This window comes from Ranitomeya variabilis, chromosome 7 (assembly GCF_051348905.1).
Source record: "Ranitomeya variabilis isolate aRanVar5 chromosome 7, aRanVar5.hap1, whole genome shotgun sequence".
Classification (NCBI taxonomy): Eukaryota; Metazoa; Chordata; class Amphibia; order Anura; family Dendrobatidae; genus Ranitomeya; species Ranitomeya variabilis.
Genome location: NC_135238.1, coordinates 35,950,284 through 35,975,644, shown reverse-complemented (window position 1 = coordinate 35,975,644; position 25,361 = coordinate 35,950,284). Strand labels below are relative to the sequence as shown.

The following is a 25,361-nucleotide window of genomic DNA, read 5'->3' as shown; positions in this document are numbered from 1 at the left end:
TGGCATTTGATGGCACAAAACACAAAAAATATTAAAAAAACAATCAGCATAGAAATGGAGGCAGATGGAATGGGGTGGTATTAATGGGAAAGCAGATCTTTGATAGCTAAATCCATCAACACCTTTATATCTTCAATCTGTTGCTGCATCCTTGAGAAATCAGAGTATTAACTCATATGTAAATAAAGTGTTAAATACTCGGGGAGTGACAGAGCACTTCCCGAGTCTCCGCCTCCTTAGGTTATTTCTCTGCCCAGCACCATCCTCTTCATTAATAGCTCAATGTCTGTGAGACCTCAAGGTAGGAAATCAGGCAGTGAACTATCAATCAACCTAAAAAGACTAATGCTGGGCAGGGAAACAACCTGGGGCAGAGGCTGGAGAAGTGCTCTGTCACGCCCAGAGCACATAATGACAAATTTTTATAAGACTTCAAACACTAATTTCTCAGTAAAGCAGCAACAGATAGAAGATATAAAGGTGTTGATGGATTTGGATGGGGATGGACAGAGCCTTAAAAGTATTAGATGGCCCACTGAACACATCACTGCAATCCCATCCTGGGTGTACACTAGAAACAATGGGCACAGCTCATATGCCCACATTCAGGATTCATGTCTTATTAAAGTTTTGTACATACAGTAAAAAGTTTGCATACAGTGAGGCCTTGTCCTAATTAAAGACATTCTAAGGGAGATTTAAAGAGAACATGTTACTTGACATATCTTGTCTTCTTAGCCAAGTGGGTGGAGTTACTCAAGAATATAGCCGTAGAGAAGTGTAGAGACCCACACCCCCTCTGGCTAATATGCTAAATTTACCTACAGGGCAGAGGGGGCCAGATTTTCGGAACAGAAAAGCTTGTTCGTCGGGTGAAATGATCTTTTGGGCAGCATAAAATAACATAGTTCTCGGCAGCGCATTGTCCTGTGTGAACAACTGTGCTGCCGAGAACAATGGCAGTCTATGAGCAACATCAGCCTGTGTAAACAGAATATTAAATTATCTACCGATCGGCGGTGATCAAACAGTTCAGCACGAGATTTGATTGGCAATGGGCTAACAGCAGAGAAGAGTGAAACCCAAAAAACATATGATGAAGCCATGACTTACCTTCTCTAGATCATACATGTTCATGAGGAGCCAGGTTTGTCTTATTTTTTGAAACTTCCAATCTGGTTTTTTTTTGGACCAGCTGAAAAGAAAGCAAAACAGATTTATGGAAATTAAATATATTACATTAATGGAGTTCTCCAGTAATATCCAGATAGGTCATCAATATCAGATCTGGGGTTGGGGGTCTGACGTTCAGTACCTTCTCCAATCAGATCTTACCAGCTCTGGCCGTGGCTGGATGTAACCAGCACATGGAACATAAGAGCACAGCTGCATCACACGGTGTAGTGGTCGCTCCCAGGTACTGCAGACTAGCATCTATTCAAACTGATCTGCAGTACCTGGGATCGACCACTACACCATGTGATGCAGCTGTGATGTTCTGCTCCATATACTACTTACACCCGGAGCTGGTAAGAAGTGATCGGTGGAGGGGGAGCGCCTGCTTTCAGACCCTTACTGATCTGATATTGATGACATTTACCATGGATAGGTAATCAAATCATTGTAATATAAAAGCCCTTTATCAACCCTCCTAAACCGTCTATATCGGTATGAAGATCATAGAAGGTTGAATAAAATGATGCTTTGATATCTGCGATCCACTGACTAACTCCAGAGAAATCCATGTTCTTCTTAATATGTAAATGAGCTGTTAAGATCTCTGGACCGGACATAGATCTCCCTGAGAATCTGCCTCCAGAGCTTACTTTAAATGAAAGAGGGTGTTATCAGTGTGAGACATGTAATGACGGACAGTTGCTCTCCTAAACTCACTCCAAGGCTGAGTTGTATTATAGCTAACACAGAAAAGCAGAGCTGAGCTCTGTCTCATTACAAACACATCTGCAATTGTAGGTCTCTCTGCTGCAGAGCTGTGCGCGATTATACCTTACATAGTACATCAGAGCTTAACTTTGTCCCATTATAAACACATTTGCAGCTGCAGATGCTCTCTCATAGTGCTTCAGGTTTCAACTTAAAGGCAGTCAGTGTGCGGGGATGGGAAAGTATGATTTGTAAAGAGACAAAGTTCAACTTTGCTTTACTGTGTTAGTTGTAATCAGGCACAGCTCTGCAGGAAAGCTACGGGAGGACAAGCACAACTGAATATGTGTTTCTAATGAGACCAAGCTCAGCTCTGCTGTACTATGTTACTTTTAATCGCACTCAGCTCTGCATCGTTGCTTGTTTTCTGGTTGCGTTCTCTGGATTGGATGCAGAATTAGGTTTGATACTTGTATATCTACATGAATTGCCAGATATCAGCCCCTTTTTAATTCCATATCCTGGAACCCTTTATTCACGAATGCAAGCACAATGGTAAATCTCCTGGAGCTTCGGGGTAGTAATAGAGACAGGTCTGTGAACATCAATGGCTTTTGAAAGTAAGCCTTCCTCAGTTTCCCTTTTTCAAGCACTTTGCCAAGGAAAGCTTTTAAACTGTGTCAAATTGTCTGGAAAAGTGGCTATACAAAGCCTGGCTCTATCCGAAGAGCCTGACTGAGAGCAGAACATGTGTCTTCTTTATGACTTCCAGACTGCATCTATTGCAAACAGTTCCTTCTCCATAAAGTGGAAATGGAGCGTGCGAGACGTCATGTGCTTCAGGTGCAACATGTAGCGCTTCCATATGCCCGGGATGGAAGAATGTATACAAGACTTTGTGGACTTAGTATACATGGAGGGGGCAAGGGGGAGATGGTGCACCATGACTACCCAAGTATTCTGAGATACACTGGTTACTAGTTATTTGCTGCCTGAATATTCCTTTAGAACCTTACACTTGCTTGCGAGGTATACACTATTGACCTTAGAATACAACGCCAACATTTGAGCCCTATGTTGGGATATCCGGTTAGCCTAGCCCAGAATACCCCCAAAATCAGAGCTGTAGCTAGTAAGCTCTTCACCTGGTGCATACCCCAGATAAACCCATCTAGCAAATAACTAAATTTATCCCTCTCCACCATAAAATATAACAAAACATACATATTGTTGGTATAGGTAATGCTATGTGATACACACATATACAAACTGTAGGGATCCTTGCTCTCAAGAAGCCATTAGGTAGCGTTCACACAGGCAATGCGGTTTGGTCCAAACATGTGCAGTTTTATTTCTTTCATAATACTTCAAGGAATTCAAAAACAAAAGTAACAGCCTCTTCTGGGCACAAGGTATCACAGGAAATAAACAGTTCACTTAGCGGGCAGATATGTCAGATTACAGTTATTTTCCCGGAGCAAACTTCATACACAGAAGAGGCACAATCCCACCGGTCTCAGATTCCTCTTCAGCCTGAGTTGCAGCAGCTTCTAGAGCCAAACAGAAGTGTTCAACTCCGGGCACAGTTCATACTGAACAGTCTGCAGCTTCCATGTTGTTTTCTGCAGCTCCAACACACAGACTGCTCAGCTTTCCTAGCTAACCCGTGCAGTCTCTATTCAGAGAGAGACTCCGGTATGTCACTCTGCCAGCTACGGCTCACATTTTGGCAGGTCACTCGCCAGCTTCAGCGCATTCAACTCTGCTGCTGCAGTGCTAGGATTTAACCCTGTTGTATCTGGCTTTGTTAATACACATATTGTACATTGAGACACATAACACATTTATGTACATAAACTCATTATATAAACATATAGTTACAAAATACTTGAGTATCCTGCACAGCTGTCAGAGAGGGAGTTGCAATAAGTAGAGGACAGAACCTGTATGCAATTTTAATCCCTCTTCCTCTGATGTCCCTCACAACAGAGCTGCTTACCCGAATTACGGTAAGTTACAACAGCTAGCAAGAAGTCCCAGCTGATGCAACTTAAAGGAACACAGGCAAGAGAAAGGGGTGAAAAGCGGGACCTTTAGATTCATTTATCCAACGCACACCTCCATATACAGTCATGAGAGAAACTAAGTACATTGAATTATTGAATTATATGTTTTTACATATTGGGACATACTACTATTACTACTACTACTACTAATAATAATTTTAAACAATCTGGTGCTTAAAAGATCTTCAAACAAGGTAAATACAACCTCAGATGAACAACTCTCGACAAATTACACTGTGACATTATTTATCACAATAAGGCCAAATGCAAAAGCAGAGTGCGACAACTTAAGCCTACCTCTTATTGCTTCCATACAAATGAGGGTACAAAAAGGGTAAAGGTACCTTCACACGAAGCGACGCTGCAGCGATAGCGACAACGATGCCGATCGCTGCAGCGTCGCTGTTTGGTCGCTGGAGAGCTGTCACACAGACCGCTCTCCAGCGACCAACGATGCCGAGGTCCCCGGGTAACCAGGGTAAACATTGGGTTGCTAAGCGCAGGGCCGCGCTTAGTAACCCGATGTTTACCCTGGTTACCAGCGTAAAATGTAAAAAAAACAAACAGTACATACTTACATCCGCGTCCCCCGGCGTCCGCTTCCTGCACTGTGTGAGCGCCGGCAGTAGCAGGGCACAGCGGTGACGTCACCGCTGTGCTGTGCTTTCACTTTCACTTTGCGGCGCTCAGTCAGTGTGGGAAGCGGACGCCGGGGGACGCATGTAAGTATGTACTGTTTGTTTTTTTTACATTTTACGCTGGTAACCAGGGTAAACATCGGGTTACTAAGCGCGGCCCTGCGCTTAGTAACCCAATGTTTACCCTGGTTACCAGTGTAAAATATCGCTGGTATCGTTGCTTTTGCTGTCAAACACAACGATACACGGCGATCGGACGACCAAATAAAGTTCTGAACTTTATTCAGCGACCAGTGACATCACAGCAGGATCCTGATCGCTGGTGCCTGTCAAACTAAACGATATCGCTATCCAGGACGCTGCAACGTCACGGATCGCTAGCGATATCGTTACAAAGTCGTTTCGTGTGAAGGTACCTTAAGTAGCAGCCAGAGGCTGCCAATCAAATTCCCTTGGTTAATTGTTCAACAGCAAGAGCATTCTGCTGTGTGGAAATACAATATCAAGGAAGAAAGATATTATCAATGATCTTAGATAAGCAATTGTTGCTGCCCATCTCTCTGTCCATCAAGTGGAAAATATTCAAGACAGTTGGCAATCTTCCCAGAAGTGGACAACATAGCAAATTCACTCCAAGGCCAGACTGCACGATGCTCCGAAAAATATCACAAAACCCAAGAGCTACAGCTCAAACTCTAAAGGCCTTAGCATGTTAAATGTTCAGGGTCATGACAGTACAATTAGAAAAAGCCTGAGCAAGAATTGCTTGTTTGCAAGGGCTGCCAGGAGAAAGCTTCTTCTTTCTAAAAAGAATATAAAGCAATTCATTATCTTCCTAATATCAGTGATTCAGACTTCAAAGTCCTTACACTCATTAGAGGAGTTGTCAGGAACAACATTTTTGAGACTGACACAAATTTTGGTTTTCCAATCGCAGCTGGCGGGCATTAGGTATCCTCCCCAGTAGGGAGATTCCTGAGCAATGTCTTCCCCTTGATTTAGTGAGTGCGTGCCACTAACCAGTTGCCAGGTGCCCCGTGCTGTCTGAACCAGAACCTTTTCCTGAAACCCGTGTTGGGAACCAGTACCTATCCCTAAAAGCCGTATCATCTAAACCAGGGCCTGTTTCTGAAATCAGTGCTGTCTGAACCAAAACCTGTTCCTGAGACCTATGTTATCTGAACCAAAACCATGTCCCTGAGACCCGTGTTGTCTGAACCTGAAACTGCTCTGGTGGTACCTGAGTCTGAAACCCCTCTGGTGGTTATTGAGCCTGAAACTGCTCTGGCAGTACCTGAGCCTGAAACCGCTTTGGTGGTACCTGAGCCTGAAACCGCTCTGGCAGTAATTGAACCAGTACCAGTGTCCATCCTGTCTTGTGTTCCAGAATCCGCACTGTCTGAACCAGAACCAGTTTCCGAATCCAGTCATGCTGGTGACACCGTGGCCATGTCCGTGACTGCGATCCTGACCCCTAGGGTCAGTTATTGCAGTACCGGGGACTGCCCAGGAGTGGTAACTGGCGGCTACCTTCAGCACAAGCCTAACTCCACCATCAGGAGCTCTAGCAAACACCAGGTAGCCGTTTAGTCATGCCCCCCCCTGGGTAAACACGGATCGTGGCACAGTGGGTCCACGATCCACGTATGCTACAGACATGGTCTCCATCATGCTGGAAAAAGCATTGTTCATCACCATAGTGCTCTTGGATCGTTGGGAGAAGATGCTATTGGAATATGATTCGATCTCATTCTTTATTCATGGAAATGTTCTTAGACAAAATTGTGAGCTCCCTTCATGGATGAAAAGCCCCCACACGTGGATGATTTCAGGATGCTTTACTGTTGGCATGACAAAAGAATCACCTTTTCGTATACGGACAATCTAGATGTCCTAAACAGTCTGAAGGGGTCTTCATCAATGAAAATAACTTTACACCAGTTCTTTGCAGCACAATCCCTGTGCTTCCTGCAAAGTTATTTTCTATGGAACGGTGTAGACCATATTTACTTCTGGATTTTAACCTAGAAAGTGGTCCTGTGATATTGAAAGAATTTATATATGGTGGCATGTTCCTGCATGTGATTGCAATGTGAGAAGAATCCGGTATGAGAGAGTTACAACAAATATTTCAGGGTGCAAAATTACTATGCACAAGAAAGCAAATTTCGCATCGTTCCTTGTAGTAGCTTGTCATTTTACATTTTCATTCAGCTTTACACATTTTGCCTCTTGGGTCCAGATTTTATGATCTCATTCTAGCTTCTTGTAGTCTCCTATTAACACAGCTGGGGCCGATGTGGTCAGTTCTTCTACAGGAGCTAACATTAGAATCTGGAGGGTGGCCAAGAACCGAATCAAGGTCATCGACCTTTTAGAGAAACCTTAATGTTCTCCAATGAGAAGGTACAGTGGTGAACAGAACAGACTCGAGTGTTGCTTGCTCCCGTGAGAAGATCTCAAATAAGTTCTCCACAGTAGTCAGAAATGGCCAGTTTTATACAAAGATTATACCATTGGATGGAGTGTGAAAGGAAGATCTGTTTGTGATCTGTTTCGCAGATGAGTGAAGGCACCTGTGGAGTTTAGGATACAAATCCCTTTTTCTTTTTTTTTTAATTGCCGGATGAGACAGAAATCGTAGATTAATTTCACATCCTGTTGCTGTCGACCATTCTCCTCAATACAGTTTTGTTAAACTGCTTGGAAAAAAAAAATCATAATGACATTTTAGAGGACAGTTTGATTCAATGTCATCTCCAGGGATAGGATTACAAGCCTCTCCAGATATCAAGCAAAAGCCAAGAATGTGATCAGGAATGTACAAGGACTCTCCCTGTTATTACTCAACATTGAAACAAACAAGACTGCGCCGGGCGTAATCAGAAGTTCGAGGTGGAAACAAAGAAAGGATATACCGTAGATATGTAGGTATATACATCTACAGATATAAAAAAATGTCAACACCTATTCTAAATTTTTACACAGTACTGTATATTCAACAATTCCTACTCCATGTTAGATACATACATCATGCTGATCTCTCCCGTACTGCCACCGGCAGGAGATCGGCAGGTAGACTAACTAGTCTCCAGCTAAAAGTGCTAGAATCGGTGAGAACTCCGATCTCTGCAGATTACCCCCTTAGAAACCATGGTCAATAACTTTCCATCATATTATACCCAGAAATGATTTATTAACAAATACGAGTTGTGCCACAAAAAACACTAGTCCTCATATGGCCACGACCAAAGAAAGAAATTTGTCCAAAAATTTAAAAAATCGCCCAAAATAACTGCGTACTAAAAGGGTTAAGATGACAACTGCCTTGAAGACAATTTTAAAGTGAAGGTAGAACAGAGCACTCTAAAGAGGCGGAGGTGATTGGTGGTGGTCCCTGCTGCTTGACCACCACAATCAGCTTTTGATAACCCACTTGGATTGTATCTATGCCCAGGTTGTAGTGAGTCATTGATGGAGATCAGTTATCTGCCATGACATTGCATTCAGAGGTTGTCCGGAATGGGACTTGCTTCTGAAATGACCGGTACCTCTTGGGTTATCATCAGATCACACTTTCCCGGAAATTAGCAGACAACAGTCCCAATACAATGGGGACTAGCTATTTATGCAATATTTCTATTCACAAGATGTCTGCAAACGAGAGTTTCAACATTAAGCCTAAATTTGATGAAGACCACAAAGACAAATAAACAGAGAGACCCGCAGAGTGAGAGTGGACAGTGTGTCCTGGATAAGAGTGGAACAAGCTGTGACGCCCCAGGAGGCAATAAACACAATGATGGGGGTGGTACGGTAAACCAAGGGCGAGAAGTACAGGAAACATTTGCTCCACATGGACATGTCCTGTACAGAAGCAGCTGTAGGGGCTGTTTACTCTGTTGCTCAAGTAAATACTCTTCTAAAAGTGGATTATACAAGTACATGAGTGGGAGGAGGACAGTCAGCAGATTGTGATCTTACCCAACTCCAAACAAATATAGCAAACTAGAATTAGTACATACAAACTGAAGGGATGAGAAACCTGGAAATTTATTCGAAAAGGATGGCGTTTCGGCCTCTTTTTGTCTGGATAAGTTGCTTAGATCTCCTCCATTTCTTGAAAGGGTTTGATGGTTGGACTTAAAAAAAAGGGTTTTCAACCCCTTTCTTGTAATTAACATATGGCCCAAGGGTGCTATAAAAAAATTAATGGCCCATATGCACCCCTGGATTCCCAGTCATACTGGTGGCAGTGTTCCCCGATGGTCTCCTCACCATTTCTTCTGGCCTGGTTCGTGTTTGACCACTTCAGTCAAACAGTAGTTGCAGTAGTGACCAATGCTTGGGCCATTGATTTTCCTTTACAAAAAAAGGGGTGGAAAACCCTTTTTCATAAAAAAAAATAAAAAGGTAGGGCTTATAGAGCAATGGGGAAGACTTTGGTGCTACAGCAAGTTTTTTCCTGACCAGTGATTGATGTATTCATGAAATTCAAGCCTCAACCCAAGAGTGCCCTGATCCACCTGGAATGCCTCTTTTTAGGTGGGGTTTGGTCAACTCCATTCCTTTTACTCTTCAATTTGTGCTCCAGGTAAAACCTGTTGAGTCATGAAAGGTCATATGCTAACGTTTCTTCAATGCTTCATACATGGATACATACGTTAACTCTCTAGAAGGAAGCAAAATGGAAGAGCATCTCCATCAATTCCTGCTTTATCACAACATCTGATCATTGGAAGGTACTTTGAAGGGATGAGACATCGGCATATGTGCACCTAGAAGAGAACTTCTATGTAGTTTGGGAAGTCCATGGGCTTAAATTACCTCTTAATGATGACTCCAAATTTGAGAGGTATAAGACGTTGCAGGAAATTTGCTATAACAATAGCTAATTCGGAGGTCCACTGGTTACAAGGGGTTTATTATCCGCAGGTAAAGAAGGCCTAAACACATTAACTCCATCAAAATCAATTCAGAATGGGACCTTTAATTTAACAGAGGTTTTCTGCTTCCAACAATCCCTACATGATAGAAGATTCCTCAATTTTAAGCAGATTGTAGGGTCTACCCCTCCCAAGACCACTAGTGATCACCCGTAATCAATTCCATCTGTAACAGATTCAATATTTGCAGGGTTTTTAAGTCACATTTCATTTTGTGTATTGACATAGTTATTGACTTTGTTTTGCAATAAAAATCGTCAAACTTGGCTAATGAATTTTGCGGTAAATCAAAAAATTCTCTTTAGTTTGGTATTTTACCCTTTTGGTGACTTTTTTTTTAGATTTCCACAAAAATGTCACAAAATGTGAACCAAAAATGTAGGCATCTACTGGCAAGTCTTTATAATTATGACACAAACATTTTGAGTCACAATTGATGAATCGGCTCCAAACATTTGGAAAACACAATCGTCTCCCGTTATGAAGCCATTTCTGTAATGTCGGTGCTGATTTCGTTAGTGGATTTAGTGACATTATTCTTTCACGTAAATGCTGCAACACATCAACAATTATTGATTGGCTGCAGCCTTTACTATTACGAAAAAGCTGCAGCTGATCAGAAGCCTGATTGGATGCAGCAGTCACGTGACACAACGTCACGTGACCTGAGAACGGCGCCTCTTCGGAAGGTGAGTAAAGACTGTATTTATTATATCTAAGGGCAATTAAGTGATTAAGCAGGGGATGTCCGACAGTGGACAACCCATTAAAGCGTAAAATGTCTTTCTACCTTTTACGCCAAATGATTGGTGCCCATATTGATATAAAAAATTAAACATAAAAGTCAATTAATACTTTTAACTTGTCACATAAGAAGTAAATTCAAGAACTTCCATTTCTTGTGGGATTTTTTATTTTATTTTCCTAGTTTCCTCGATGAGAATGAAAACCTGCAATACCGTACTGATCTGAAAACAATGAGTCTTCACTGTAGATTTATTCCACTTATTAAAAAAAGCACATTGCTCAACGCTATCTCTGATATTAGATTTTTGAGGAAAAGAAGAAAAATCCTATTTGCGTTCCAACGAAAAACAGATGGTCTTACGGGTCTGAAAACAACATCTCGAAATTCCAGCTGGTGACCAGATACGAGAGGCTATTGTCATCTTCCAAAGAAGTGGCCGTCTGTGGCAGGGAACGTGCTGTTCATTTCCTCCCTCCCGCATCATCTGGATGGTAAATGGTATCTTACGATAAGAGAATACTCTCGACTTAGAGCTGCCAGTAATGGCGCAGCTTCATTCCGTCCTGAAATAGTAACTTATTAATCTTAATCTTATTGTGCAACTAGCAAAGATTTCAGAAGTTTCTGTCTTTCTTAGGAAAACAAATATGTCCTCCACAGATGTTTTACATTTACCTCGTTCTTCGTACTTGGATGTTTATAACCTAACCAAAACCATTCAGGAATCTAAAAGTCTGATACCTATTTATCCCACCCCATCTGCTACAGGTTTATTTATGGAGACCATTTGTATGCATTAATGACATTACTGGCTCTACATCTATATACCATAGATTTGGCTTATGACCCTTTCACCAAAGCCATCTCCAAGTGACTTTGCTGAATTGTAAAATTGCTCAATTTGCCATTGTTATATCACATTTACGGTATACAATTCATCTTTGGTTGGATCGTCAATTACGTGGACTACTGAGTTGCCAAAAATCCATAAAGTCCAGGACAGCTCGTAAAAATACAGCACTTTTTTTGTCCTGTTGGTAAAATTTAAGGCGCCTGTGAAAAGCTGAAAAAACGTATACAGTTTATTTTTATTGTAATTTTTGTCATTTTACACCTTACAGTGAATGCAGCGCATGCCTATCAGAATTATAGCTTGTAGACAAGTATCACCTACAACCATAATGATTTATAATGGTTTTACTATGTGTCCGTAAAAAAAAATTGTTTGTCCTTAATGTTTTTAAAGCGGGGCATAAAATATAAAAAGTCAAGTTGGCAACCCTGGTGGAGTAATTGAAAAGTTCATAAAAATAGCACAGTAAGGGTATGTGCACACGTTCAGGTTTTTTCGCGTTTTTTCACGATAAAAACGCTATAAAAACTCATTAAAAACGCATGCATTATGCATTCTATCATTTAGAATGCGTTCTGCATGTTTTGTGCACATGGTGCGTTTTTTTCCGCGAAAAAAAACGCATCACGGTAAAAAAAAGCAGCATGTTCATTAATTTTGTGGATTTTCCGCGTTTTTCCCGCAATTCTATGCATTTGGAAAAAACGCATGAAAAAACGCACAAAAGACGCGTCAAAAACTGCGGAAAAAAAAAACGCATGCGGATTTCTGGCAGAAATGTCTGGTTTTTGTCAGGAAAATTTCTGCTAGAAATCCTGACGTGTGCACATAGCCTCAAAGTCCAACCTCCATCGCCAACAATGCTTGCTATCAAGATCCAATTTCGGCTTAAGACTTGGGCACTTTTCAACAACCACTTTCCATAAAAATGATTCACACCATTAGAAACAATCGATTTCTTGCACTTGGATGCATCCACCACAATCAATTTCTATGAAGACAGCTGAGATTTTTAAGGTTACTTGCTTACAGAAATGGTGTGGGACTCCCAAAATAACACCCGCCCATGCACACATGATTTTTTTTAAAAGCATCAGCTACTTTATTTTCTGCTAATCCTCCCAGAAAAAATACCTCATCAAAGAAGACTTTTATGTACTATGGACAAATAAAAATCATCTTTTAATGGGGTATTTTTTATTCCTTGAGTACAATTGGAAAAGTTATGTGCACAAGGTCTCTTTTCCAGGTGGGTCCACTATGAAACCTGCCTGAAAAAAAGCACTTACTAAATGCTCAAAAGAAGGAACATATACATTTCTATGTTAAAAAAAAACGATTTTCTGTTCATATGTTCAGTCTTTTGAGCATCTTTTAACAGCTTCAGGTTTCCAAAAGCACCAAGTGGTGAAAAGAATTGACAAGTCTCTTCTTCAGGCGTTTTCTGCTCTGAAAAAGCTCTAGACATTACAATAGAACTCAATTGGAAGTCTCAAAAGATGCATTTTGCCAATGTTTTTGCTTGAAAAAACGCTACCGGTTTCTTCATTGTTGAATGAAACCCGTCCAAAAACTGCCAGCAAAAGTGAAATTCTCCAAAAGAAGCTTTAAAAAAACGCTCAAGAAAAATGCCTGTGGCCAAAGACATTGAAAAAGCTTTGAGGAAATGACCAAAGAAAATGCTAAAATAGATGGTTCCAGAAAAAAAGTTGGCGTTTCCTGAAACATCTTGCTCTTGAAAAAATGTGGTGGGTTCGCCCCCCTGGAAAAGATGTTGTGTGCACGTACTCGAACACAAACATTTTCGCAATTTACTTTCATTAAAAATTTTAGGGATTTCACCCCTCTTTGCCCCTTCTATAACATACGCTTTTTAGTTTCTTTGGTCTCAAAAATAAGAAAATGGTTCTACTCACTTTCTGTATCGAGACGTCAGCGGAGCATGTGTAGGAAGGAGTTTGCCATTCTTTTGTGCTTTGCTCAACGTTGCCTCACTTTAGTCCCGCGCTGTTCCATAGCCCGACTATGTTCTAGCCCTACATTCCCAGATCTCCTCGACCGTGCGGTCTATCTGCATCCCATGATTGCGGCACTCTGTATCCAGCTTTTTCACATGATAGGACACTCGCAAGAGATGTAACAAGTGCGCTGTCTGGAAAGCTACCGACAAGTGATTACGTGATGCAACCAGGGATGTCTGTACCAAAATAATGTTGGGATGACTACCTTCCCAAAGTCAATAGAGCTGGCTATGGAGGCTGTGAAACAAGATGATGTTGTGGAAAGGGCAGGACAGGAGTGTGACTTTGGGCACTGCATTTTAGCATGCCAAACTCTAAGTGCATGCTCCGCTGACATCTAAGCAAAATAAAAGTAGAAAAGCCCTTTCCTCCTGTGTCAACACAGAAGGAACTACAGAACTCTCAGTCATGAAAAAAGGCGGTTAAACTTGGCAAGATCCTTCAGAATTTTTAATGAAAGCAAATTACAAACATTATTGTTTTACGAATTCCTAACGTAAGAAAGGTGTAATTAAAAAGACTGCTCAGTTATACACACATCACGTCCTTGTCTGTGCACGCCTCTGACCAGGAGCAGGTTTGGTATTAGAACACAACACAATGTTGTTCTGCCCCCAAGATTTTGAGAAATTTTTGCCACGATCCAAACAAATCTGCAAAATATTCTGCATTATAAATGCGAAGACAGTCTAATGTGTCTATAGGTTCTGGAAATCTAAATTAAAATCCAGGAACTAAAGAATGGACAAACCTTTTCAAGTACTGCAGAGCACGTTCTCCTCCTGTAGGTTTTTCTGGTTCCGCCTTTGTTTCTTCAGCAAGATTCCCTTTTTCTCTTTTGAGCCTCTTTTCTTCCTTCTTTCGTTCTTTCTTTAACTTCCTTTCCAGGACCCTGAGTTCCTCTGGGGTCAGGTCCTCAGTTTCTATAGGGTCTTGAGGTTCCATCTAAGAAAAAGAATACCTGTTTCATTATATTTTCTAAGCCAAGTCAGGCTTCGGAAGGGGGCACGATAATGATGTATTTCATTTATATGAATGACACAAATTTGAGAAAAAACCCTGCCCCTGTGGTCGTTTCTTTATGCGAGTGGTCATGAGATTTACAGAACTCTAAAACATTCATGCATGTGTCTGGTAATAGTATGTGTTTGCCTATAAGACCTATAAGTTTTATCTTTTAAGGGGTTAGATCAAGTTTGGAACTTATCCCTTATTCATAAGATAGGGGGTAATTTCCAGATTACTGGGGGTCCAACTACAGAGACACCCACCAATCCCAAGAACCGGGCCTCTGAAAAGTACTGAGTGACTATATTGGCGGTCGATCATCAGCACCTTCACTCCATTCTTTCTCTATATCAGTGTTCCCCAACTTTGGTCCTCAAGAGCCACCAACAGGTCATGTTTTCAGGATTTCCTTAGTATTGCCCAGGTGATAATTGCATCACCTGGACAGGCAAGAATTCCATCACCTGGTCAATACGAAGGAAAACATGACCTATTGGCTCCTCTTGAGGACCGGAGTTGGGGAGCACTACTCTATGGGATCCCCTTAGATATCCAAGAGCAGAGTTTGGCTGGTCTTCGGCACTACCTATAAGAATGAATGGAGTGAAGATTGACCACCTCTCTATTTACATGAGGCTCTTCTCGGGGTTAATGAGATCCCACTGGTCAGGCCCACAGTGATAAGGAAGTTTCCTATCCTATGGATAGTAAATAACATCCAAATTTGTTACAACTCCTTTAAGGCCTCAATACACATTAGACTACTGTCGGTCAATCATGGACACTGTGACAAAATCATTTGACCAGCTAATGCATATGGAGGCTTCAAGACTCTCAACAGTATTCAGTTCAGTGGCGCTGATCTGCAATTCCAGATGCAACCCAAGGACAGGGGTGGTGCTAGTTGTGAAGGAAAACACCTATTTTTCTTCTAATCTTGGACAACTTCTTTACGATTGCTCTTACAAACAGGGAGTGACATAGTTAATTTACCAGTGCTTGGTTAAGGTTGACGAGAAATCCCAAACATTCCCGCCCTAAAAATCATGATTCATAACTGTTTAGAACTAAGGCGCTACAAAAATATTCATGCATGCGTCTGATATTAGCAGCCCTCTCTATAACCTGAAGCTTAAGATAAGGTATTCAGGTTCTGTGCTCTTGTAAGAAGGGAGTGACGTATGTCACGCATAAATGCTCAATTAATGGCTGACGTATTACTTCTTCTGTGGTTAACATTAGCCAAAGGTCATCTAAGGTGCTGACTCTTGGTAAAAAGGTGTTAATCAGTGTCGGACCACAGGCGTGGATCAATTTAATTTCAGGAATATTATAAAGGGTGTGATACAAAAAAAACAATATATGTCTCCTAGAACTTGATACAGTCTGGTCTGAAAGGAATGTGTCACTCTGAATACAGGGAGGACGGATCACATTCCTCCGTGAAAGAAGGCAATTATAGACGAACGTGTCATAATTTAGGTATAAAAGCAGGCGTGTGTTCTAAGGTGGTGGCTGGATGTCCAATTAAGCTGATGTGGAAACAATTGAGATTAATACTTTTTCTCTATTTTGGTCCAAGAAAGAAAAAATAATTATATATATATATATATATATATATATATATATATATATATATATATATATATATATATATATATATATATATACATACATACACACACATACACAGTAGAGACCAAGAGTTTGGACACGCCTCATTTAAAGATTTTTCTGTTTTTTTATGACTATGAAAATTGTACATTCACACTGAAGGCATCAAAACTATGAATTATCACATGTGGAATTATATACTTAACAAAAAAGTGTGAAACAACTGAAATTATGTCTTATATTCTAGGTTCTTCAAAGTAGCCACCTTTTTGCTTTGATGACTGCTTTGCACACTCTTGGCATTCTCTTGATGAGCTTCAAGAGGTAGTCACCGGGAATGGTTTTCACTTCACAGGTATGCCCTGTCAGGTTTAATAAGTGGGATTTCTTGCCTTATCAACGGGGTTGGGACCATCACTTGTGTTGTGCAGAAGTCTGGTGGATACACAGCTGAGAGTCCTACTGAATAGACTGTTAGAATTTGTATTATGGCAAGAAAAAAGCAGCTAAGTAAAGTCATAGTCATGAAAATCCAGAAAAATCTTTAAATGAGGTGTGTCCAAACTTTTGGTCTGTACTATATATATATATATATATATATATATATATATATATATATATATATATATATATATATATATATATATATATATATATATAAATTTATTCTTCAATGCAACACCCAGCATCCAGTGGGATAATCGTGAGACTAGTCAAACATATTAAAGCCTATAAAACACCTTGTTGGTGCAGATGGTCAGTCCACCATGTAAGTGTCATAACCAAGGACTTTTTTAGAAACAGACATAGACAGTATTCTTTGTTGATGAGATGACCAACGGTTCCTCAAACATCATTGCCTGTTGATGAGATAATCAATGGTTACCCAGACAGTGTTGCCTGTCAATGAGATAGACAATGATTCCCCAGACATTGTTGATGAAAAACCAATGGTTCCCCAGGCAGTGCTGCCTGTCAATGAGATAGGCAATGGTTCCACCAGACAGCATTGCATGTCAATAAGATAGGCAATGGTTCCACCAGACAGCATTGCATGTCAATAAGATAGGCAATGGTTCCACCAGACAGCATTGCCTGTCAATGAGATAGGCAATGGTTCCACCAGACAGCATTGCATGTCAATAAGATAGGCAATGGTTCTCCAAATCTCCAAACACACAAGGGAACACTATTACTTACAAGTGAAACCTTAAGCTTCATAAGAAATCTCACAGGCAACCTTAAGTAGAAGCCAACATGTCCATTCTACTCTACTTTACAGTAGGGCAATCTAACTAAGAGGGATTACTCATTTCTGTTGATCCCCATTAAAAACTAAAAGGCCTACTTATCCATATTTGCCAACATTCACCAAGAAAAATTTGGAAAATGTAAGCCTTTTCCCTGAAAAGTCTGGGAACGCTCATGAACACTCTCTTCTGGGAATGGATTTACTATGCCCTGGCTCCTTTGTGGTCTAGTTACTGGGATTGTCCTGGTACAATTAGACTCTACTGGCCATAGCTTAACATAGGAAGGCTGAAGAGGGAAAGAAACTTGCTGTTTGCCATGAATAAGGCATAACAAGGCAGTTCATGGGCACCTTCATTTGTTTTACACCTAATTTTATCTGTGATAGAATAAGTATTAAGTCTTATGGGATTATCTCTGCATTTCTAGACATTTTTTAAGTTTGAGATTGAAAAGTCTGTGGATTCAGGCAACTATCCCTGCAAGCTGGAAGTGTTCAACTAGAGGTGAGAAGACATGTTATGGGTTATAATGTCATGTTGTGCATCTAGCACAGAGGTCCCAAACGTTTTGTTTTTTTTTACCCTGAGAGCCACGTTCAGCTTTGAGAGATAGTCGTAAATTAAATTTATCAGTCCCCTTTCCCCTAACATTGACACAAAGAGTCCTCCATTATCAGAATGATGACAGCCATAGCTTCTCCGCAGACTTTGTGCCCCACTACCTTACAGACAGTATACTTACGTCAAGAGGTTCCCGATACTTTACCCATATTCAGTATTCTAGCATCAAGCAAACTCGCCACACTCTCGCATCCAGCTTCAATCACCATTCCAACTGGCAGTATCATTCTATCTCCAGCCCACCCTATTTATCTTCCCACACTCTTGCCCCCCGGGATCCATATCTGCTCTTCTGTGCAGGTCTACTCAGAAAAGTCACCATCTGGAGATCTGCACCAAACTTGCAAACAACCGCAAGCCACACATCATGAACCCACAAGCCTCGTGTCGCTCCCAAAGTACAGGTGGAGGACCCCTGCTCCAGTAGAGTACCATGATGGTCATCTTCTCTTCATAAATGTTATTAACAACAGATACGATTCTCAGCTTTGAAGACTTGTAGGATCATAATTTTTATCCAAGATCCAGTCTGCATAGAAAAATAATTTTCTACATTTTGAGGAGAGCTTATTTGAATACTTTTCTCAAGGGACAATTGCTTGTAAAAGGTGGTCTTGGACATGCGAAAGCCATTGGTGTTCTCTTCCCCCATACACATTACCGTTCATCTCGCTGGGCATTTATGTGTTTTCAATAGGGGAAGCAGAGTAGACGGTCCTGGAGAACAAAAGCAATGGGCTTTAAATTTAGCTTTTGTGACCCTTATCTCATCATCTTTTATGGAAGAGTTGTAGACCCCCGTTCACATTAGATGGTCTGTACATTAAGCCAAATTTGGCAGGTTTGGCGTATTGTAACCTAATACTAGTGGGGGCTTTAGTCTTCCTACCAGCTCAAGGAAAAAAGCATCCCCTAAGAGTTGTGTTCAAGGTGACTCACCCAGTCAACCAGCATATTTCACTGTCCTGACGAAGGGCAAAACCCCCAAAAGTACGTGTGAATGTTTCTTGTTGGTTAAAATTACTAGTCATGTTTTAAAGACTCTTTTTTGAGTCAGACATTATATAGCTCTACTTATAACTAGAGAGAAAGAATTCAGCCTTCTGGAGAAGAGAAATTTGGATGCCCTCATACAGTTAAGTCCATATATATTTGAACAGGGACAACATTTTTCTAATTTTTGTTATAGACATTACCACAATGAATTTTAAACAAAACAATTCAGGCAGTTGAAGTTCAGACTTTCAGCTTTCATTTGAGGGTATCCACATTAAAATTGGATGAAGGGTTTAGGAGTTTCAGCTCCTTAACATGTGCCACCCTGTTTTTAAAGGGACCAAAAGTAATTGGACAGATTAAATAATTTTAAATAAAATGTTCATTTTTAGTAGTTGGTGGAAAACCCTTTGTTGGCAATGACTGCCTGAAGTCTTGAACTCATGGACATCGCCAGACGCTGTGTTTCCTCATTTTTGATGCTCGGCCAGGCCTTCACTGTGGTGGTTTTCAGTTGCTGTTTGTTTGTGGGCTTTCCTGTCTGAAGTTTAGTCTTTAACAAGTGAAGTGCTGCTCAATTGGGTTGAGATCAGGTAACTGACTTGGTCATTCAAGAATATTCCACTTCTTTGCTTTAATAAACTCCTGGGTTGCTTTGGCTTCATATTTTGGGTCATTGTCCATCTGTAGTATGAAACGAAGACCAATCAGTTTGGCTGCATTTGGCTGGATCTGAGCACACAGTATGGCGCTGAATACAGTACCTTAGAATTCATTCGGCTGCTTCTGTCCTGTGTCACATCATCAATAAACACTAGTGACCCAGTGCCACTGGCAGCCATGCATGCCCAAGCCATCACACTGCCTCCGCCGTGTTTACAGATGATGTGGTATGCTTTGGATCATGAGCTGTACCACGCCTTCACCATACTTTTCTCTTTCCATCATTCTAGTAGAGGTTGATCTTGGTTTCATCTGTCCAAAGAATGTTCTTCCAGAACTGTGCTGGCTTTTTTAGATGTTTTTTAGCCTTGTTATTCTTGATGCTTATGAGTGGCTTGCACCGGGCAGTGAACCCTCTGTATTTACTTTCATGCAGTCTTCTTTTTATGGTAGATTTGGATATTGATACGCCTACCTCCTGGAGAGTGTTGGTCACTTGGTTGGCTGTTGGGAAGGGGTTTCTATTCACCATGGAGATTATTCTGCGATCATCCACCACTGTTGTCTTCCGTAGGCGCCCAGGTCTTTTTGCATTGATGAGTTCACCAGTGCTTTCTCAGGATGTACCAAACTGTAGATTTTGCCACTCCTAATATTGTAGCAATTTCTCGTATGGGTTTTTTCTGTTTTCGCAGCTTAAGTATGGCTAGTGTCACCTTCATGGAGAGCTCCTTTGACCGCATGTTTACTTCACAGCAAAACCTTCCAAATGCAAGCACCACACCTCAAATCAACTCCAGGCCTTTATCTGCTTAATTGAGAATTACATAACGAAGGGATTGCCCACACCGGTCCATGAAATAGCCTTGGAGTCAATTGTCCAATTACTTTTGGTCCCTTTAAAAACAGGGTGGCACATGTTAAGGAGCTGAAACTCCTAAACCCTTCATCCAATTTTAATGTGGATACCCTCAAATGAAAGCTGAAAGTCTGAACTTCAACTGCATCTGAATTGTTTTGTTTAAAATTCATTGTGGTAATGTCAATAACCAAAATTAGAAAAACGTTTTCTCTGTCCAAATATATATGGACGTAACTGTATGTAACCTTGGCAAAGCCCACATGGTAACTTTCACCACTAGTGGCCATAAGAGGGTCGTGCTCTCCAAATCAAACAGATAACCTGTGCAAAATAAAGATAAGCGAACGTGCTCAGATAACGTCTTATGCCCGGGTGTAATCCGAGTATCTTGAGCGTGCTCGTATATTATGTTTGAGTCCCTATGGCTGCATGATTTGTGGCTGTTAGACAGCCTGAACACACATGGGGATTGCCTGTTTGTTAGGGAATCCCCACGTGTGTTGGAGCTGTCTAACAGCCACAAATCATGCAGCCACAGAAACAGGAACATAATATTCGAGCACGACCAAAATACTAATCCGAGCACGTTCGCTCATCTTTAATGTGCACAGGTTATCTGTTTGATTTGGGGAGCGTGACCCTCTTATGGCTACTAGTGGTGAAAGTTACCACGTGGGTTTTGCCAAGGTTACATATGAAGCCATCCAAATTGCTATTCTCCAGAAGGCTGAATGCTTTCTCTTATAGTAGAGCTATAATGTCGGACTCCAAAAAAGAGTCTTAAAACATGGCTAAGAATTTCAACCAACAAGAAACATTCACACACACTTTTGGGGGTTTTGCCGTTCGTCAGGACGAAAAAATATGCTGGTCGACTGGGTAAGTCACCTTGACCATTATCCGAGCACGTTCGCTCATCACTGGTGCACATCATTCTTTCCTTGGAATAACGGATGAGATAAAATAGTTGCCAATGGTGGCAGACAATTGTGCAAGCTTTACATTCATTTTTTCTGATGATCAATGGTACCCCGTCACATCAAAGCCGCTGTTGACTAATGCTAGCTCCATCCTAGTTACATACAACATTTATTTTCAGGACTTTCTGTGGATGCAGCAACTGATCTTCACATAGAATGACGCGCATGGAGGTGGCCTCGGGGTGAAGCATAAACATCTCCTTGCTTGTCAGTATAATCACATGGATGTATACACACGGACTCCCCCGGGTAATCTTATATCACACGTTGGGGAGGCACAGTACAGCTGTTACAGTTTAAGTATGAAATACGCCCAAAGAACCGTTTTTCTGTTTAGCTTTTTTTTTCAGCTTGGACTACAATGATTAATGACATGTTAGTTAATTAGGGCCCTCTACTCAGTGTATAATATAAGAACACTGCTCAGATTTCACTAGAAAGGAAGGAGGGGGACAAATAACAAAACATACATAAGCAGTGGGGTCGTTTGAAGTAATGTGGACAACAGCGGTTCCAGCAAAAGTAATGTAAGCACCAGGACTCAGGAGTGTAGATGGGGCGCAAGTAAATTACTCCGCCATGACTTAAAGGTAAACATCACACTCAGACACAATTACATCAGGAAAAGTGAAATTTGCTACGTGGAGGAATTCCGTGTCTTAAGTTTTCAGATTGGACTAAGCTAAACCACTCTGTAAACCTTTTCCAACTCAACGGCCCTTCCAGATCTGGACTTGGCCGCCCACCGGCATCTATGTCAATGTTCTTAAATTGTTACACAAAATTAGGCAAATTGTCTCTTCAGAGAGGAAGAGGACTAGAACTCTAGTGCCTATTGGAAGTAGCAATACTAACAGTCAATGTGGACCCTTTAACGAGCCTTGTCACATGACTTAGAATAAAAGCCAAACCAGAATCTCAATTTGCAGGCAATGTGTTTCGGGATACTGCCCCTCGTCAGTGCAAAGTGGAGATCTGGTTTGACTGAGTGAGAGGCGTCTGACCGGGATCCAAGAAGTATCGTTTCTCCTTGCGGAGAGTGACATGTTAAGAATGTCGAGATGAGGAGACAAAGCCGCAATGCTCCTCTGGGAAATATGCAAATTGTCTCTTCAGAGAGAAAGAGGACTAGAACTCTAGTGCCACCTATTGGAAGTAGCAATCCTAACAGTCAATGTCGACCCTTTAACGAGCCTTGTCACACGACTTAGGATAAAAGCCAAACCAGAATCTCAATTTGCAGACACTGTGTTTCGGGGTACACAGAATTAGAAAACTAAAGCTGCCTTCGAAAATCAGTACCATGCCTCTCCAAAGGATGTATAAGGTACTGCACCTCCACTGTAGTAACTCTTTTTTTCTGATCTGGTATCTCACTCCTCAATGCTGCAAAAGATATACCACTCACATCCGTACGGAAACAAAAACATATCCATTGTGATGTTGACCCGGTTTGGTCATTCTGCCAACATTCCTCTAGACTTGATTCTTGTGAGTCTTTCCCTGACCATCGTGCCATCTACTGTACTACCTTGTACTTGTTGTTGCTTGGGTTTTGTCTCTCAACCATTGCTGCTATAGACGAGTTGATAAAAATAAAAGCTTAGTTGTCTGAACCTAATTTTGGTGGAACGTAAGGACAATCTTACGGTTATCTGACCTGCCTAACCATCCCTCAATAGAGGAGAACGAAGGACTATGCATGTTGTACTTGAACATGCCCATTACGGTACTTTGTTTTCACAGGAGATAAGTTACCATTGGAAGTATCAAACTAACTTACTGGCCTCTACCAAGTTGACAGCACATCACTCTTGGCGAAGCATACATATGTATGGGGTGTAGAGTGGAATAATCATTGGTCGAAAAGGCGTTCATCCTAGATATCAAAGGTTTATTGTAGTCTTAACTAAGACCCTAGAGTCTCAAATTTTTAAGGCTACGTTCACACTAGCGTTGTGTGCCGTTGCGTTGGCGACGCAACGCACAACGCACGCAAAAACGCGTCAAAACGCACGCAAAAACGCTGCGTTTTGCGACGCATGCGTCGGTTTTTGCCGAAAATCGGACGCAAGAAAAATGCAACTTGTTGCGTTTTCTTGGTCCGACGCTTGCGGCAAAAAAGACGCATGTGTTGCACAACGCAACAAAAAAAAACGCATGCGTCCCCCATGTTAAGTATAGGGGGCGCATGACGCATGCGTCGCCGCTGCGTCGCCGACGCAAACCCGACGCACATTAGCTTAACGCTAATGTGAACGTAGCCTAAGCTTTGTTAGTTGTCACTAATGGACACTATTCTGAGGACCATTACTTGGGTGGATCTTGTAGTAGAAAGATACCAATTCTTTTTTGTTTTTTGAAGAGGAAATATAAATTTAGGGACCAAACACAGGATATTAGATTTCTGGGCAAGAAGTTAGTAATATTTTAATCATGTGGTTGCTTAAGCAGTGAGTGTAAAGCCCCCATACACATTAGATTAATGCTGGCCACACCTGCAGATATCCAGGTTTGGCCGACACTCAAAATGTGTATGGTTACACCGGCCAACTAATTGTCAGGTTGTTTGTTGATCGGGCAAGAACAATTTCTGATTGCCAATCTCTTTGTTCTCCTGGAGATAAGCCAAGGACAAAGATGTCTGTCGATGTCTTTCTCATACCGAACATGCACTTCTATTTATGGGAGAGATGGCTGTCTGGCGAACTATTAGCCAAAGCATCGTTTGGCCAACTGCCATATAATTTGTATGGAGACCATACATGTTTCCTTGCAAGGGATTTTAATGTTTTGAATTATTTGGCTATGTCAACATTTTGCATTTTTGAAGGGTATTTTCCATGTTTTTGCAAGAGTTTTCAATGTTTTGCATAATTTCATGGCCATGTCAACATTTATCAATGCCCGGTCCCACTTCTCATTAATAAGTACATATTGTACTGAAACACAATCTATACAAGAACAACGGTTGTGATCTCATAGGTTGCATAGGAAAACAAAGCCTGAAGTCTCACAATTGGCTCCAAATTGAAGCAAAATAAGCAACAGGTCCAAGAACCTAGCGGGTTGGATTAGACCTGTGGGCGACACGATGAAAAAAACTCCAGATCTAGATCCAAAAAATCTCAGCACCATCTGTCAAGGCTGAACTTTCCATAGTGTGATCATTAATGCTGGTTACACACCATGTGAAAGGGTAGGACAATAAAACTATTTTCTGGAGATCGTCCCAGATCTTTTTGGAAGGTGTCCATTGTCTTCAAACACATTCTATTATTTTTACTATTCAACAATATCAGGAATCACTTTATTGTGTTTTTTTAAATTATAGAAGGAGAGGGGGGAAAGAGGCCATTTTCTCAAGATACTGCAAAATGGTAAAACTATTAGATTGATGCATGGACAAAAACACAATGTGCTTCGTCTGACCTTTCCCTGACTCTGAATATTGGCAGTGAATTAGGAACTGCTATTAGGAACTGCTGAGACATTTCAGCACCATGTAAAGCTATGACGTCCTGTGGCTCCTTTCCTGACAGCTGTTTTTTTCCTATTCTTTAACAAGTTTGTGAAACTTTATAAAGTTTTTAATAAATGATGATGCATAAGCCAAGTCCAGGAGAGATGGATTGGGTCCAGTGCTTGGGACGTTATCAGATAATCAGTCCGGTAACACTTCTGTATCAGGCAACTGCTTCAAGAATTGGCTTTCGGGTCTTATGTCAGAAGAAGTGCTAATTAGGTGACTGCATCGACCTGCACTCGGTCATCTTGGCTCAAGCGGAAGCCAAAAGGTATCACACATATAAATTTCACACCCATCAGACTGTCAATGTAATCAGCATCATGCTCTATTTAATAAGAATTGATATAAGGATGAAAAAGAAGTTAAGAAAAGAATAAAAAATGTTATTTATGTAGGCCCAACAGCTTGCAGAGCTTTGCTATTGCAGAAGTAACAAACAGGTAAAATGTTGAGCAATCAAATAAATTAGCGTCCACTGAGACAACAGGAGAAATGTTATAATCTAAATTTGGCACAGGACACCTGAAAGAAATAAAGTTCAAGGCACTTCGAATTTTAGAAGCATATTTAACTCACTAGAGTTATAAATTCCACTTAATAGGTGCAGCACGAGAGAAGTTCTGAAGGAACGCGAGAAAGGCTGCATTCACACAAATTGGACATTCTTGCCGCAAAATAC

The 25,361-nt window shown here is 41.1% G+C and overlaps 1 protein-coding gene across 5 annotated transcripts in view; it reads right to left on the bottom strand.

Annotated features, from left to right (window-relative positions):
• The window catches only part of CHLSN (cholesin), a 251,728-nt gene that overhangs the window by 8,994 nt on the left and 217,373 nt on the right, over window positions 1-25,361 (bottom strand). For all 5 annotated transcript variants that reach the window (XM_077274829.1, XM_077274831.1, XM_077274832.1 and 2 more), the window contains 2 exons: window positions 13,908-14,101; window positions 1,114-1,195 (listed from right to left, as the gene is read on the bottom strand). In XM_077274829.1, coding sequence (XP_077130944.1) covers window positions 1,114-1,195; window positions 13,908-14,101 — 276 coding nt within the window. The remainder of the gene's footprint in view (window positions 1-1,113; window positions 1,196-13,907; window positions 14,102-25,361) is intronic.